Source organism: Zootoca vivipara, chromosome 2, assembly GCF_965207765.1.
Source record: "Zootoca vivipara chromosome 2, rZooViv2.hap1.1, whole genome shotgun sequence".
Lineage (NCBI taxonomy): Eukaryota > Metazoa > Chordata > Lepidosauria > Squamata > Lacertidae > Zootoca > Zootoca vivipara.
Genome location: NC_142584.1, coordinates 97,973,730 through 97,990,551, shown reverse-complemented (window position 1 = coordinate 97,990,551; position 16,822 = coordinate 97,973,730). Strand labels below are relative to the sequence as shown.

The window sequence follows — 16,822 nt, the reverse complement described above, 5'->3', positions numbered from 1 at the left end:
ACAAATAGGCCACCATAAGAGGAAATGAAAAGTTCTCAGGGGGTAAGAGGAAATAAAACACTAGCTTCAAGTAAGACACACTTAACCCCACTGGATCAGGTGGGAGTTGCTCCACCATCTTATTTGTGCAAGGAAGCCTTTGCAGATGTTTTTGACTACAACTCCCATCAGCCCCAGCCAGCACAAGGCTGGTGGGAGTTGTAGTACAAAGCATCTGGAGGGCACAAGGTTGGCAAAGGCTAGCCTAAGGTATATTAGTGGCTCCCCATTTGTGGAATGCTTTATTCGGCAAGGTACATCTTTAGGCGCCAGGCGAAAACATTCCTCTTCAACCAGGCCTTTGGCTGATTAATTTTCTACAGCCTTTTAAATGTGTTTGTGGGAGCAGGGGGCTACAGCCTGTTTTGTTGTTTTTGTTTTACCTATTATTTCTGTCTTTATCTTATATTTTTACCTTGTGAGCCGCCCTGAGATATTTTGATGAAAGGCAGTATATAAATCTTAATAATAGTAATAATAATAATGCATTTTATTAAATACTTCTGAAGGCAGCTCTGGGTGAGTTTTCTTCTTTTGCTCCATGCTAGATTTTGATTGAGATGGGGCTAATACACATTTTTGTTACAGAACCATCAGGACTCAACATCCGGCACAGAGGAACTTTGCATCTGATGTCCTTTGAGTTCTTTCCATACTGGAAGTCCTGCGTTAGCCCGATGGAAATATAAGCAGGACAAGAAAACAGCATGGTTTTGCCACTGCTAACAAGCGCCATGTCTTACCAAGGTAGTTATCATCTTCTGGTTTCCCTGAGTAACTATGCTGCCGCACATCGATATTTGTAGCACCAGCCGGTATGCGTATCACAGTGTTATAACCTGGGGAAATAAACTAGAAAGTCAAGCTTGTCATGCATTTGTATCCTCTGTTTTTCTTTTTTCTTTCTAAATCATCTTAGTAAAGAGAGGGGAAACCAATGTAAAAATGTGGAGTTACAGCAATTAAATTAGTTATTTGGTGTGATCACGAAGTAGCAAGAAACTCACATTTCCGGTAGCTAAAGGGAATTCCTGCTCATTATAAGTGTTAGGGGTTTGAGCGCATCATGGACGGTTAAGGAGCTTTCCATCCTGGCGCTCTGCCCGAGTAAAGTTTCCTGCGACCGATTCTTACCATAGTGCACCGTGTTGAATGTCCCTGCAATGGTTTTGCACGACGAATTGTCACCGCCACACACACCGCACTTATCTCTCCTTGCTTTCGAATTGAGCACATGATCGCATCCAGCTTGCTTTAGAGAAAGAAAAGTTCAGAACTAGATTGAACAAATACGGAAAACAGGATAGCGTTTAGCAGGGCTCCAAATTGAAAACATGCATCTGCCACCGAAGGCCTCCGACAGCCTCGCTCATTCTTTTCTTTCCCAACGTGTTCTGTTGAAGCTATAATTATAGCCATCTTCCAATTAGGACTTGAAAAACGAGTCTCTTCCAGGCCTGCCATGTGAAGAGCAAAACCACTCAGCGTGGCGGGGAGAGGAGGTGGGGGGGCAGATAAGAAGCTGGGGGGGCAGGATTACACTGTGGTTAAAAGTCACACAGACGTGGGCTAGGGTCATTATCAAAATGGCATTTATGTATTTCTTAAGTATTTGTAAACTGCTCTTTTCATAAAAGCATACTGAGGGGGAGCGCAGCATGAAAAGTTATAAGAAAACAAGCAAAAGCATCCATTAAGACATAATTAAAATATAAATAAAACAGTAAGTAGATACTGGCTGGTTAAAAGGGAAAATTCATATTATGAAGTCCTGCCTAAACCACACAGTGTAGTGAAAATGCCTAAAGGAAAGCAGGGGTGGTTCCTGTGGAACCACCATTGGCAGGGCCTGAACCTGCTACACCAGGGATCGGCAACGTTTTTTGAGGCCTGTCCGGTCCACTCCGCAGCAGACCTGTCGGTAGGCTGGAGCGTGCACACCCGTGCGTGCACTCAAGCTATTTCCGGGGCTCTTCCGGGATGGAGGAGCACCTGTGCACATGCGCTGTTTCTGGCACCCTTCCGACTCGGAAGTCTGTTCCCTGCGGCGAGAAAAAAAATGGTGCCGTGGGAAAAAAAGCATGGAATCCCCACGCTGATCCACAGAACAGCCATAGGCCGGTTCCAGAAAGCTCATGGGCTGAAACTGGCCCATGGGCCTTAGGTTGCCGACCTCTGTGCTACACTATAGTCTTGGTTCCCAGGGAAGGCCAGCTGAACCTGAGGGAAGTGTGGAAGCACCAGATGTAGGGCCATCAGAAGATCTCAGTGATTGAAGTAAAATAAAAAAATTCCTTCAGTAGCACCTTAAAGACCAACTAAGTTTTTATTTTGGTATGAGCTTTCGTGTGCATGCACACTTCTTCAGATCAACACGGCAGTACCAACACGGCTACCTACCTGTAATCAGTGATTGAAGTTGGGCATAAGGAGTCAGGCGGTTCTTAATGTAAAGTCCCCACCCCAGGCTTTGTATTTTAACAATCTCCCCCCCCCCCGGTTTTAAAATGTTTTAACTGTGTAGGAGGTGGGGCAGGCTGGGTAAGTGGTACACAGCACAGGTGGCTAGTGACTGTGCTGTGTGCCAAACCTGAGGAATTGTGGTTGTCCTGTCAGCCAGCCCTCGGGTCTGTGGCTGCTGTTGCTGAATGCCAGGTTGGCTCTGAGGTTGGCCATGATCTGATTGTGGATGGGGAGGCCGGTCTGGGCTGTATCACTGAGACCTGGATGGGTGAGCAGGGTGGAGTTGTTCTCACCCAGTTGTAAGGTAAAGGTAAAGGACCCCTGGACAGTTAAGTCCAGTCAAAGGCGACTATGGGGTTGCGGCACTCATCTTGCTTTCAGGCCGAGGGAGCCAGCGTTTGTCCACAGACAGCTTTCTGGGTCATGTGGCCAGCATAACTAAATCGCTTCCGGTGCAACGGAACACCGTGACAGAATCCAGACACATGGAAACGCCATTTACCTTCCCGCCACAGCTGTATCTATCGATCTACTTGCACTGGTGTGCTTTCGAACTGCTAGGTAGGCAGTAGCTGGGACAGAGCAATGGGACCTCACCCTGTCGTGGGGATTTGAACCGCCAACCTTCTGATCGGCAAGCCCAAGAGGCTCAGTGGTTTAGACTACCTGGGTACTTGGTGTAGCTTCAGGGCACACTTCAGGGTCGGGGACAGGGAGATGCTGTGGTGGAGGGTAACTCTAGTCAAATGGAATCAAAGACTGGTGAGGGTTCATAATCGAGACTACCTAGTGGCAGAGAAGAGAGCAAAGAAGGCAGGCGCCTGCAGGGAAACTGATTTTCTAGATCCATTTCAGTCAGGGGTTAGGTCCTGTTTAGGCACAGAAACTATAATCCTTTACTCCTTTGTATTAATGGTAGAGGAAGCAGCAAAATCTGTTATACGATTTAGATGCCGGAAGTTCTGTGGAGTTCATATCCCACAGATCCATTTTGGGAACAGACTGGCCTGTTTGTCCTCTTCAAAGTGGATTCTGTCTGGACTATATGAAGCCTCCAGGTCCTAGCACAAAGCCAACACACAGGCATGCACCAGGGCTCCGCAGCATTCATCCCTATCATGGCTATTATGTGGGGAATGAAACCTCACTCCTCATACACTTAAAACCTCTCATTATTTTGTGATTTGGGGCTTTGGCAAGACACACCAAATGCGGTTGTTAAGGCAGCTGGGTAATACAAAACAGAACCCTAAAGGGGATATATTACATTCTAAAGCAGATAACAAGGCTCTTGGGTTTAATTTAAGATAAAGAGTATGGAATAGAGCAGCCTTAATCCTGATTAGGGCCCCCAGGCCTTCCCATTTGGCCCACAAAGCCATTTAGGCCAAGTCATGCCCACATGCCCTATATCGGATGTCATATTTGCGGAGCACTACGCAGAAACTGGTCATTGTGAGCACAGGTGACTGACTGACTGGTGGTGCGCCCACCTGTGAAACCTGGAGGAAGGCACTCAGGATCCAACTCATGGGAGAGGAAAGAGCTGGTTCCTCGAAGAGAGTTAGCCAGTTAAACCAAAGGAGGCTGTATTTACCCGACAAAGTCCTTGTACACAGATGTCATTTGTGTCTGGGCCACAAGGAGTGCCATCAATAACTCTGTCCCTGAGCTGATAATATGCCGTGTTTCCTGCCACTCTGCAGAAGAGCTTGCACCTATCTTTCATTAAAACTGCCAAAAGAAAGAAAGGAGAGAGAGAGAGAGAGAGAGAGAGGAGAAAACAAAGTTAAATTAGTGCTGGTTGTTTACTTTGTATGGTGAGAGAACACTCTTATTCACTCTCCCACAACTCTGAGCTAAGAAGCAGGCCAAGAATCAGATGCCAGCACCTCCTTGACCAAATGAGACACTCATTTGCCCAGCTGGGTTGCTCTCAGCTCAGTTGCCATGGCGACAGCAGGTTGGTGGCGGTAATGGAGAGGCCTATGGCTGCAGGCAGGTGACTGATTCTACTAGGCCAGGTGGTAAAAGTGAACTGGGCAGCAGAGGCAGGGCTCCAGTGAAGAAGCGTGGTAGGAAATCATCTTGAGGCGGCTCCCCACAAATTCCTCCTTAGACTGTCATTTTGCAAGGATGAAATCACTGTATCCTGAAAATCTCTAGAGATCGTGCCTGCATTCATTCGACAGCCCCCCACTCCCAATATTGCAACTTGCTATTTAAAGAATGTAAGGGAGCTTTTGTCAGACCAAACTAGCCCCATGAATATCTTTTCTGTGGGGGCAGAGATGCCTCATGTTAAGGCTTTGCTCTTAAAAATGGTGACATGAATCAACCCTGGGGCTAAGAACAATACAGAGAATTAAGCTGTGAGGTGTGTGTTCCTGGCATCTAGTCCACAGACGAGGGACCCATTAAACTCGAGGGCTTCATTTCCTTCATGGGAACTTCCCAGCTCCTGGACTTGGGCTTCCCCACCCCGACCTAATTGCTAAATCGTTTTGATATACTTACTTCCACTGTATTTTGGAACCCAGCGCACATTAGGAGGTAGACCGTTAATGTTAAAATGCTTCCCATCGAAGACTGCACATTGCTCATCGCGGAAATCTTTCTTTTGCTTTGAACATGGTTCAGTGTTGCAGGATTTAAATTTCATTCGTCGTCCCACACAGTATTTTCCACCATTTTTGGGTCTTGAAAAAAAGAGATAAATAGACAGTTACAAATTATAACATTACGTAATTAAGAAAACCCAACCCTCTCACACAACCCATCCATTTTTTGAAGCCTTGACTAGTTGTTTGATCCTTTCGCTTCTTTCCAACTTTTAAAGCCCTATCACAATCTTGGTCGCATCAGACATACTGATAGCTGTGATGGTACTTTGTCCCATGTGGTTTAAGAGACAAAGAAGAAGTGTTGTGCCCACTCACTCCTTGCTTCCTTCTCTTGTGTGCGTTAACGCCATATTTCCCGCGTTTGTCAAACCAGAGTTTATTGTTACATCCAAACCAGGAAACTGTGTTTCAAGCTCTTTCTAAAATCCTGGCTTGCAAACAAAAATCAAACCAGGTTTGTAACGTAGGAAGAAATTTAGGGTAACAATCACATTATCATGATCTTTCTATCGCAGCGATCATTTCAGCTTGCCAGACAGAACAATACCCCCTCTCCTCCCCGCAAGTGCTGTTCTGGGGCTTCTCCCATTCTCCCCAGAGCACAACACTTTTTATCAGTCTAATAGGCCAGTGGTTCTTAAACCTCTCCCCATGGACTGCTTGAAAATCACTGATGGTCTTGGAGGACCACTTAGCAGCTTTTCTGCCTGTTGTAGCACTTACAATGCATTGTGCTAGGTACTGTATAATTTTAAATTGTATTTTTATTGCTTCTCTTATTTCTTATACATGGTGATTTAATGTATTGCAATTTGAATCCCATATGATTCAAATTATAACCCAATAAAATGAATGCAAGAAATGAAAGCAGCAAGAAAAATCCAATTAAAAATCAATATGAATATTTAATGCAATAGATGTGCCATCTCTCCCCTTTAGCCACAAATCCGCAGACATACTTGAACGAAGCTCACGGACTACTGGTGGTCTGTGGACCAGTTTAAGAACACCTGTAATGGTCCATTGGATTGACATCATTATGTCTGAACTGGTGTTGTAAGGTCAACATTTCTCAGCACAGGAGAAGATTAGCTATCTGAACTGACTTCAGGTCTCCAAAATATTTTTGCCACTCGTGGCAAACACAACCCACCAACCTTGTATGACATGCCTACAGGAGCTAATATTTCACTGCTTGCCTACACTGATATATATTACCAGGCAGGCCACAATATATGGCTGGTGGGCTTCATTTAGAGTGATGGGTCACACACTGTGCAGGCTGGCTCCCTTGTTTCTGAACAGAATTAGAGAGAGCTGCTTCGTTCCGATTATGAATCACTAACATGACCTTCCAGTATTGTTATAAGGATTGATGAGGTAAGAACTGTCAAGCACGTGGGTGTTCTCTTTGCAAAACAAGTTTGCACACTGCATTTCACATGTGACAGCACATACATACCATTCCCCAAGAGGAGATGATCTGTGCAGAATAAAATGTCACAAACGAAGCCGTGTTGAGACCAAGAGCAAAGGCACATCAGTCACTTAATATGAAAATCTGGGCTGAAAACAGTACACAGTCTGCTAGACCATCTTGGTTCTCAACAGATACTGCAGGATCCATTTAATTCAATAGCTAATTATGTGACAGGAAATATCCTCCCCCTTTACTGTGAAAAGCTAGTAAGTTAATCCAAAACGGTTTGAAAGAAAATTAGGCTGCACTATTATGCCCACTTTCCTAAGAGTAAACTATGATGAACTCAATGGGATTTACTTCTGAGCAGGCATGTTCAAAGGTCCGTATAGTTAAAGCTATGGTTTTCCCAGTACTGTAGTGATGTACGGAAGTGAGAGCTGGACCATAAAGAAGGCTGATCACCGAAGAATTGATGCTTTTGAATTATGGTGCTGGAGGAGACTCTTGAGAGTCCCATGGACTGCAAGATCGAACCTATCCATTCTTAAGGAAATCAGCCCTAAGTGCTCACTGGAAGGACAGATCCTGAAGCTAAGGCTCCAATACGGACACAACTGAGCAACTAAACAACAACAACAACAAGGCATGTCCAGTTTTTTTCCAAGCCATGACACCAAAAACAAGTTTTTATGAGGATGGAATTTTTATTATTTGAAGAGAACAAGCAACAATGTATGGATTCCAATCCACGCGAAACTGGGTTTGAAGGCTGCTCATAATAAGTTTTCAAGGCAATACCATTTTCCTCTGCAATTTTTGATGTCAGAGGCAACACACTGCACAGATGGTACTGTCTCAAACCACAGGAAGCTGGGCTTTGCTGCCAAGCTATCATTCATCAGCTTCACGGTACCATAATGAAACTTCCTTTCAATCTGGATGTTGGGGTTAAAACATACTTACAGCTCTGAAATTGATTTTTCTTTTCTTTTCCAAACTAGCCCTTTACCACCCTAACAAATTTTATGACAACTTTGAAGCAGCTAAGTCTTTGCACTACCTTTCTCAGCAGCAAGCAGAGACAGATCTAAGCCTGGCTTGATGTACTTTGAAGCGGAAGAAGAACCCACTGGCAGAAAGGGTATGTTCCCAATTAAGTACTGTCTCCAATATTGCCATGCCTTGTTCCCAATTGCCATTTGCGACATTTCCTTTTCTTATACAAGCAAATTCCATTCTGTTTTTTCAATAGATATACGAAATGAAATCTTTTTATGCATTCTGACAGTTGGAAAGACTCTTGGGTTATCAACCCAAACTTTCTGCTCTACAGCGGGAAAATATAGGCAGCTGTAGTCAGAAGGTTTCCTGGACTCATCTTAAGCTAAGGGACCTGGCATGAGGGCAACATGAAGGGAAAGGAGGTGACACAGAATTCTGATTGCTTGTGTCAGGGAAACAGCGGGGGGGGGGGGTGGAAGTAAGTGTGCCCATGTACAGCCCTGGCACAACCTGTTTCTGCTCCCATTCCTGTGGCTGGAACACCAGTGCTAGCAGGCATTCCCATTTTGCACCTCTGGGGGGGGGGTTACTGGTGGAGCTCCCTCAGTCAGTAGAATGGTCTTTATGCCAATTCCTACGAATGTATAGCCCGGAGCAGGGTTCCCAAACTGGGGTCTCCAGCTGTTCTTGGACTACAACTCCCATCATCCTTAGCTAGCAGGACCAATAGTCGGGGATAATGGGGATTGTAGTCCAACAACAGCTGGAGACCCAAGTTTGGGAAACCCTAGCCTGGCGGCGTCTCCAAGGAAGTACAGGAATGTTCCCTTGATTTTTAAAAAATAATAATAATAATAAATATATAGCTAAAAACACGGAGAGCAAAAAATATTAAAAGGATGAAGGAATGCCATATAAGAAAGTCCAACACAACAGACATCTCAGCTGTTAAAGTGAGTTTATACTTCTGCCATATTTACTCCAATTTTACTTTTACTATTGAAATTATGGCCATTGTTTTAATTGCTGCTTTTTATTGTTTTGCTGTGACGCTATCCTACTTGCCGGCTTGTGAATCAGTTATGTCAAAGAGATGGGATACAAACATTTTTAAACATATACGACGTATATGATTGTTGACATAGATTTGCAAACAGTGGTTGAGGCCAGTCTTGCTTTGCTGAAAGCATGTTCCCCATGTGGCATCCAGTAAGTGCACCAATCCCATCCATCAGTGGCTTATCGTAAGCCTTTTTTCTACCTTGGGGACTCAGCAGAGAATCGCAGTGAGATGGGGCCTGCTCTGCTCATTCCTTTGATTGCTATAACAGCATAGTCTACTTGCAAAGCCACTTACATCTTCTTACAAAGAGCTGGTCCATGTATGTGTCAGAATGAATTCATTTTAAATAAAATAAAAAAGAACCACTGGCAGCAAAAGCTCAGGATAAGGCTGTGAGTGTCTTGGGCTTTACGAGCACCATCAAGTTTAATGGGGAGGCAGTACTAAGTCAGGAAAAAGAGGCTTCACTAGGCCTCCTCCTCCTATTCTTCTCCCAGCTCACACTTCATAGCATTGTCCTTCAACACGGCCAACTAGGGATGAGTGAAATCTGCCAATTTCTATTGTTTTTCCAATCTTAAGTTCAGTTCCCAATATTTCCTCACCAGTTTGCAACTCCTTTTTCTTTTAAAATAACAAGTCTTCATGAAAAATCATCTGCAGCTTAGGGAGAATTTCTCCTAATGTACACATTGTTGTATGTAATTATGCCAATATAACTTGTTTCCCCACTAATATATGCATATTTATGCACACTCATTATGCATTTGTTCATTTCTGTGCACTTAACTTGGCTAGACAACCGCCCTGCAAAATTCAGAGATGTGTGAACTTTTATAGATGGCTGTGGGTCGGTTAGCATGTTGATTCAGAAAGTGAGAATTTGCTAGGTTTGTCTTTATATATGTGAATGGAGTCCAATTTCTCCCTCATGCCTACTGCTACCCTGTTTCTCATATTTTAAGACATACCCATAAAATAAGCCATAGCAGGATTTTTAAGCATTCAAGGAATATAAGCCATACCCCGAAAATAAGACATAGTGATAGGCGCAGCAGCAATGCCGGCCACGGCAGGAGGAGGAGGAAAAAAATAAGACACCCATTGAAAATAAGCCATAGTGTGTTTTTTTGAAGAAAAAATAAATATAAGACGTGTCTTATAATATGAGAAACACGGTATACCACACCCCCAGGCTCTTTGCAAAATCTACTGACATATGAGAATGATAGCAGACGAAATCACTTACAAATATTCAAAAGTACTATTTGGCTCAAAATGAATATTAAAAACAAACAGCATTTTAAAAGAAATTTGCACTCTAGAGAATTCCTGAAGTGGCTTCTGATTACATACATTCAAACACACACACACACACACACACACACACACACACAAAACAGTAAATTTAAAAGGAGTAACACAAAAATGAAAACACAACAGCAAACTGAATTAAAAGACTTGAGAAAGTTCAAACAAGGTATTTGACCGATACCAAAATTCTATCAGACACCATGTGACCCTCTCTTGTGGAAGAACATTCAACAATTGATGCATTACTTCTTCTCATTCTGCTTATTTGAGATCAGCCCTGATTAAAAATCTTCATTGTCAATTGTATGACTTCCACAACTGGAAACTGACGGCTGAAATTTGCAATACAAAAATAAATTGTTTTAAAGAGAAGTGATCTAACTGGCCAGTTTCAGATTCATAAGCTGATCATAATGCAGCTACGGTATGAAGCAGACTGTGCATGTATCCAAATTCCGTGATGTAGCTTTCATTCAAAAAAATATGCCAAAAATGAATTATTTGAAAGAAAGAGATGTGCATAGAAATGGGTGTTTTAGTGGAGAATTTTGAAAAACATACAAAATGTATATTTCAGAGTAAGAATATATATAAAATGCAGAGAATTTAAATGCAAAGAGGATGGATTATACATACAACGGAGGGTTAAGAAATAGGTTGATCCATCCATCCTTAGATGAAATACTTCCTTGTGATATAAGAGCAAGACACCCTCACAGGTGATATCATATGGTTTACTACAACACTAGAGATATCAGCATTTTAGCAATATTTTTTTTTCATTTTGGGAGGAAGGCCAACAATGGCTATTACTCTTTCATTAATAAGCTTGACAGCTGGTTAGCACTCCTGTACTTACTCAGGCCTGTTGCATTCTCGAACAGCATTTTTTATGCCCCCGCCACATGTTCGTGAGCATGCGCCAAAGGGACTCCATGTGCCCCATGCTCCGTCTGTCATGGATATCTCTCGCTCTCTGGGAACACAGTGACCATATTTGCAGTGCTACACTCCAGGAAGGGCAATAGAAAAAGAAAGAGTTTCACAACATTGTTTCATTGCTATGATCTGGATCCAAGCATTCTAAAATGAACCCGAGACACTAATAATAATATATTTATTCCCCAGCTACTCTGGGCGGCTCTCAATAAAAGACTAAAAAGACATTAAAACATTAGTCATTAAAAACTTCCCTAAACAGGGCTGCCTTCAGATGTCTTCTAAACATCAGATAGTTGTTTATTTCTTTGACATCTGATGGGAGGGCGTTCCACAGGGCGGGTGCCACTACCGAAAAGGCCCTCTGCCTGGTTCCCTGTAACTTCACTTCTCGCAGTGAGGGAACTACCAGAAGGCCCTCGGCTCTGGACCTCAGTGTCCAGACTGAACGATGGGGATGGAGACGTTCCTTCAGGTATACTGGGCCGAGGCCGTTTAGGGCTTTAAAGGTCAGCACCAACATGCATTGGGAGCCTATGTAGGTCTTTCAAGACCGGTGTTATGTGGTCTCAGCAGCCGCTCCCAGTCACCAGTCTAGCTTTACACCTGAATGTGGTGTTGTCAAACTTAGCAGGAAAAGAAATTGTACCCATCAGAACACAATTATTAGAGATGAACCCAAGTTGCGCAGGGGGCATTTTCCTGTTTACTGTGGGGTAGGGAGCTGCATTTGCATTTTTGCTGCTGCTCATAGCTGCCAAGTTATCCCTTTTTTAAAGGGATTTTCCCTTATGCTGAATAGGCTTCCTCGCAAGAAAAGGGAAAACTTGGCAGCTATGCTGCTGCTCAAAATCTGGTTGTAGCACTATGATAAACTGGTATTTTCCATCCTACTAAAATGAAATTCTTCTACTCATTATTTTATTGAGGGGGTCGCTTAAACTATGGTTAGTGAAGATAAGCCAAGATAAAGACATAGTTTCAGGTGCTGTCTTGTTCAAAAAAAACATAGTTTAAACAAGCCACAGTTTTTCAACTTCAAGCATCACAAGGAACCAAAGTTTGCTTAAAAGTAAGAGTGGATGCTTTCAATGTCCTCTTCTGGTGCATGGAAGAGGAGAGGACAGAGGAGAGTTTTCAGTTATGGATTAAGAAGCTTCCACTCCTATCAAATTCTACTGCAGATATGAAGGAGGTTTGAATCTCTGAACAATGAAGATCAATCAATCTGCTGAGGACAGTGGAGTGACAACTCCCCAAGTCATTGAGTTCTGCTCATTTGCTGATCCAGGACAAGAAGCGCAAGCTGTTACAGCTTCTGAGGAAAGCAGCCTGGCTGATTTTCTGATTACAGGTTAGATGTCACAGTGTGTAGAAAGAAAAGATGCATCTGCAGATCAGGCATGTTTTAAAAACCTCTCAAATACTGAAGGCTGGGGGGAAAAAGATGATGTAAATAACCGAGGGGGGGGGAGTGGATTCATGTCTCTGCCCTGTCAAGCTGGATGCCCTAGGCACAATATGTTCCCCTTCTGAAAAGATCCTGCACCACTTATGTGCAACCACATCACTCCCAGTGAAGGGGAAGCTCGGAGAATTTAAGAACAGCAGCATCAATTCCTACGCTAACCTTCTGCAAGAGCACAGAGGTTCTGCAGCTGTCAAAATAAAGATACACATGGCATCAATATAGACAGCGCTATCCCCAAAGAGGAACATCTTGCAGAACAGCTGCCATGTGCAGTGAAAATATTGAATAGCAATCGCGCTCCACGCAGAGCAGACCGATTTGGCTTGAGAGCGCCCAGAACTCACACGACGCGGCATGTTTTACGCATGTTTGAGCCAGCAGTGAAAGGCGGAAGTCTCACTGGAGAAACTGGTGTAATCCAATGATGGCAACTGCAGGTGAGTGCTACAACTAGTTGTGTGAATCAGCTGAATCTGAAATAATGCCGATTTAAAAACAACAACCATGGCATGACCATGCTTGAAATATTGTGTACAGTTCTGGTTTCCTCCCCTTGAAAAGGATATTTAGAGTTGAGAAAGGTTCGGAAAACGGCAACCAAATATGGTCAAGGAGATGGAGCAACTCCCATTAGTTATGACATTTTGGGCTTTTTTTAGTTTAGATCGGGGTTTCCCAAACTTAGGTTTCCAGCTGCTTTTGGCCTACAATTCCTACCATCATCTATAATTATTATTTATTTATTTATTTAATTATTTATACCCCGCCCAGCTGGCTGGGTTTCCCCAGCCACTCTGGGCGGCTTCCAACAGAAAAATGAAATAAAATAATCTATTAAACATTAAAAGCCTCCCTAAACAGGGCTGCCTTCAGATGTCTTCTAAAAATCTGGTAGCTGTTTTTCTCTTTGACATCTGATGGGAGGGCGTTCCACAGGGCGGGTGCCACCACCGAGAAGGCCCTCTGCCTGGTTCCCTGCAACTTGAAAAGAGGATTAGGCAAATTCATGGAGGATAAGGCTAGCAATGTTCCATGCTTGGAGGCATTATGGCTTACCTGTTTGGAGTTAGCAAAAAAGAGTAAAGGAGCTGCAACAAACCTTGCCCTGGCCACATTCCGTCCCATCAGCCCATGGCGTGTGTTGAGTCCGACATCCTTTATGTGCTCCATCAGCATTGATGCACCAGAGTCTCCTGCACTGCTTCTGCTTAAGTGAGTTCAAATAGTCTCAGCATTACTGAACAGCCAACCCAACATAAATCATAGCCCAGAGACATAGTTTAGATTATCTCCCTGGTGTTATTACCATTGTGTGTAAACAACGAACGCAATAAAGCAGGGGGAGATGACTCGGGCTCTGGTTGCAAATGTAGAAGCTTTCTGCTCAAGTGCCTTAACCATGGATTTCAGCAGCCGGGTTAGTGGCCAACAGCTCAGTCCAAACCGAAGATCCACTGGGATGGGAGAGTTTGAATTCAGTGGATCTTGGGTTTCCTGGCTCAGCTGGGGTTTTGCTGTGTAAGACACTTACCCTGAGCCAAGGCTCAGCCAGGGGAACTTAAAGCATTAAAACTGCAAAAAGGGAGTATTCTGGGGACACGAGAGAGCAAGAATGGACTTACACCCCTTCAAAACCCCTTTCAACTTGGTTATGTGACATAAAACAAACCCGTGTTGCAATAAAAACCAATCACAACAATACAAACACAACACGTAGGCTAATAGTTAGTAGAGACTATATAATAGAATAATGTTATCATTCAAATTATGGGAATAAGCCAATCAAAATTTGTATGTACAATATAACAGAGGACCATCAAGCCGTGTGTTCAAAACAGATGTCTAAGGACAGTCTCACAATAGTCTTTCAAAAGTTCCAACAAAAGAGGTCTCAAAAGGACAGTGTCTCCGGAATGACACTACTGTTTCATAACAGTCTTCGTCAGCTGGAAATAAGATACAAGGCATACAAACGTTGGCTTATTCCTATAATTTGAATGATATCATTATTCTATTCTATATTCTCTACTAACTATTAGCCTATGTGTTGTGTTTGTATTGTTGTGATTGGTTATGTGACCTGGCAACCCAGCAGAAGTTTGCAAAAAGGGTGGTGTAAGACACGTTCCCCCAAATCCTTTCTGAACAGATTCTGGAATAGGTTAACTTAAGCCACTGTTCACAAAAACAACAACCCTTAAGCCAGTGCAATTTACACAAGATTATGGAAAGCTGGTTGGGAGGGGGAGGAAACACCCTGCCAAATAAGAGTAAACAAAAACACCTGGACAACCCAGGAATATTTCCGATTGTTCAGAAACGTGGTTGCATCATTGATATTAGCGTTTAAATCTCTGACCCTCCTCCCCAGCAAAGTTCTTCCTCTGTGGGCCTTTTCCGTGAGCCACTACAGATCTCATATGTAAAGTCAACTGTTACTATTTTAAAAGCTTTCCAGACCCTGTGCCAGTTAAGAAAAGCTTGAAAAAAGTGCAGCCCTGTTTAATAAAAGTCACGAAACAAGTAAACAAAATGCTCCCCAAATTATTAGTGTTTGAAGCATTGTGGGTTTTTTTTAAAAAAATCAGCAGTATCATTTGCAGTATGGAGCCTCTGAAGCGTAGAGAGAAAATCAGGTTGGCAATCACAGTTTACAATGAAACTGTCTTACATTCCAACTATTACTATTAAAATATGCGGATAAGCCATTTCCCCTCTGTGATTCCTAATTTGGAACAGTTATATAAAAATTTAAGTTCTTCCTGTAGCAGCATGCAGAACCTGCTCTAGGTGAGAATTTAGTGATATAAACAGGGATTTCTGCGACATGAGTCCTTCCAAATCCTATCAGATTTCCTCTCCCTTCACCCAGCAAATTTAAAATTGGGCACAAGCTTTACCAAATATTGTGCTTGTAGACTGAAGTTACCTAATATTGCCTGTAAGCTTAAATGTTGCTGCTCAAGCAGGCCCCATTCACACACCTACCCAGGGGCAACTCTCACATGGCTGTGCAATGAACATGAACAACCCAAATACATGGACTGGGCAGACTGCATGGATTTCCCCCATCTGATCAGTACTCTGTAAGGAAGTAGAGTGCTGACTGGGTAAGAAAGGTCCACAAGATTGACCTGACCCATTCATTGTGTATTCAAACACATACAATATTTGCTATTGGTTTTCTTGCTGCAATTTTATGATTTTAATGTTAGTATATTAGAATTCAAAATGTGATATCCTTCCAATGTCCCTGTCCCTGGAGCCATTTTGTGAAGGGTAGTCTGTAAGTATTAATACATATATATATATATATATATATATATATATATATATATATATATGTAAACTGGGAATGTCTGTTGCTTTCCACCTTTCACCAAAACCGCTTGAGCAATAGTGATGAAATTTGAACACAACGTCACATGCCACTATGGGAGTGTTCCTAGCTACGTGGGGTATACAAATGTCACACCTGCGCAAGGTAAAACCCTGTTTTTAAGACCTAAAAAGTCAACCAGGAGACCCTGTCAAGCATGCTGGGAAAAGAACCAGGTTACAAAACATCGCCTTCTAGTGGCGGCTACACTGGTACTGCAGCTAGAAAACCTTCCCTCTCCACAGCACCTTGGCTCGCCTTTACAGACTAGGCCGAATGGAAGTGGGGACTCACCTGGGTGGGGGTTGGGGGGAGGAAGGGGCGGGATATGTCATGGATCGGGACAGGATGGGGGAATCACAGGGATGAAACGGGGGTGGGATAGTTCATGGGTCAGGACACTATGGGGCAACTCACAGGGATGACCCGGGGTGGGGGGGAGGGGCCGGGATGTCATGGATCGGGACAGGGTGGGGGGAATCACAGGGATGAGCCACAGCAACGCGTGGCTGGGCCAGCTACTTACTACTAATAATAATAATACCACAGCCATGTGAGAGGACATGGGAAATTGGTGTGTGTGTGTGTGTGTGTGTGTGTGTGTGTGTGTGTGTGTGTAAGACTCACATTGTAAAGCTTCGAATCCAAAATGACTGAAAGGCTGCAATCTTTTTCTACAAGAAGGATTTGTCTCATTTAGGAATATCACATACAAAACACTTGCATGCATCTTATTTGAAATGTGCCTATCAGTATTTCATACCCAAAGCAAGTTTTTTTTTATAAAAAAAAAGTGTTCTTACCATGTAGGGGCAAACCTTAGCTCCAGGCCCAAAAATTAACTCACACTGCTTATTGACATCATATATGTATCCTGGAAGTTGTTGAGGCAATGCGTATTTTCTCGGTGAAGGTTCATCAAGCAAACACTCCCCATAACCAGTGCTAGAATGAAAAGTGTGACATTTATCTCCACGGTTGCACTTGAGAAGTCAGTTAAGATCATTCTAAGAAATCTCTCAATGGTTAGTGAATAAAGTATTATTAGCACAGAATAGTAACATACAGCATAAGGCCACCTAATCTTACCAACCCTCAAAAACCC

At 43.1% G+C, this 16,822-nt stretch overlaps 1 protein-coding gene across 4 annotated transcripts in view; it reads right to left on the bottom strand.

Annotated features, from left to right (window-relative positions):
- The window catches only part of ADAMTS9 (ADAM metallopeptidase with thrombospondin type 1 motif 9), a 131,466-nt gene that overhangs the window by 76,093 nt on the left and 38,551 nt on the right, over positions 1-16,822 (bottom strand). For 3 of the 4 annotated variants that reach the window (XR_015948467.1, XM_035106739.3, XM_035106736.3), the window contains exons 10-16: positions 16,521-16,662; positions 13,438-13,545; positions 10,788-10,933; positions 5,020-5,201; positions 4,100-4,236; positions 1,174-1,291; positions 783-878 (exon numbers count right to left, since the gene is read on the bottom strand). Coding sequence is in view for 3 of the 4 variants with exons in the window: in XM_035106739.3 (XP_034962630.3) it covers positions 783-878; positions 1,174-1,291; positions 4,100-4,236; positions 5,020-5,201; positions 10,788-10,933; positions 13,438-13,545; positions 16,521-16,662 (929 nt within the window). In the remaining variant the exon portion in view is untranslated. The remainder of the gene's footprint in view (positions 1-782; positions 879-1,173; positions 1,292-4,099; positions 4,237-5,019; positions 5,202-10,787; positions 10,934-13,437; positions 13,546-16,520; positions 16,663-16,822) is intronic. The other variant, XM_035106737.3, reaches the window with a different exon arrangement.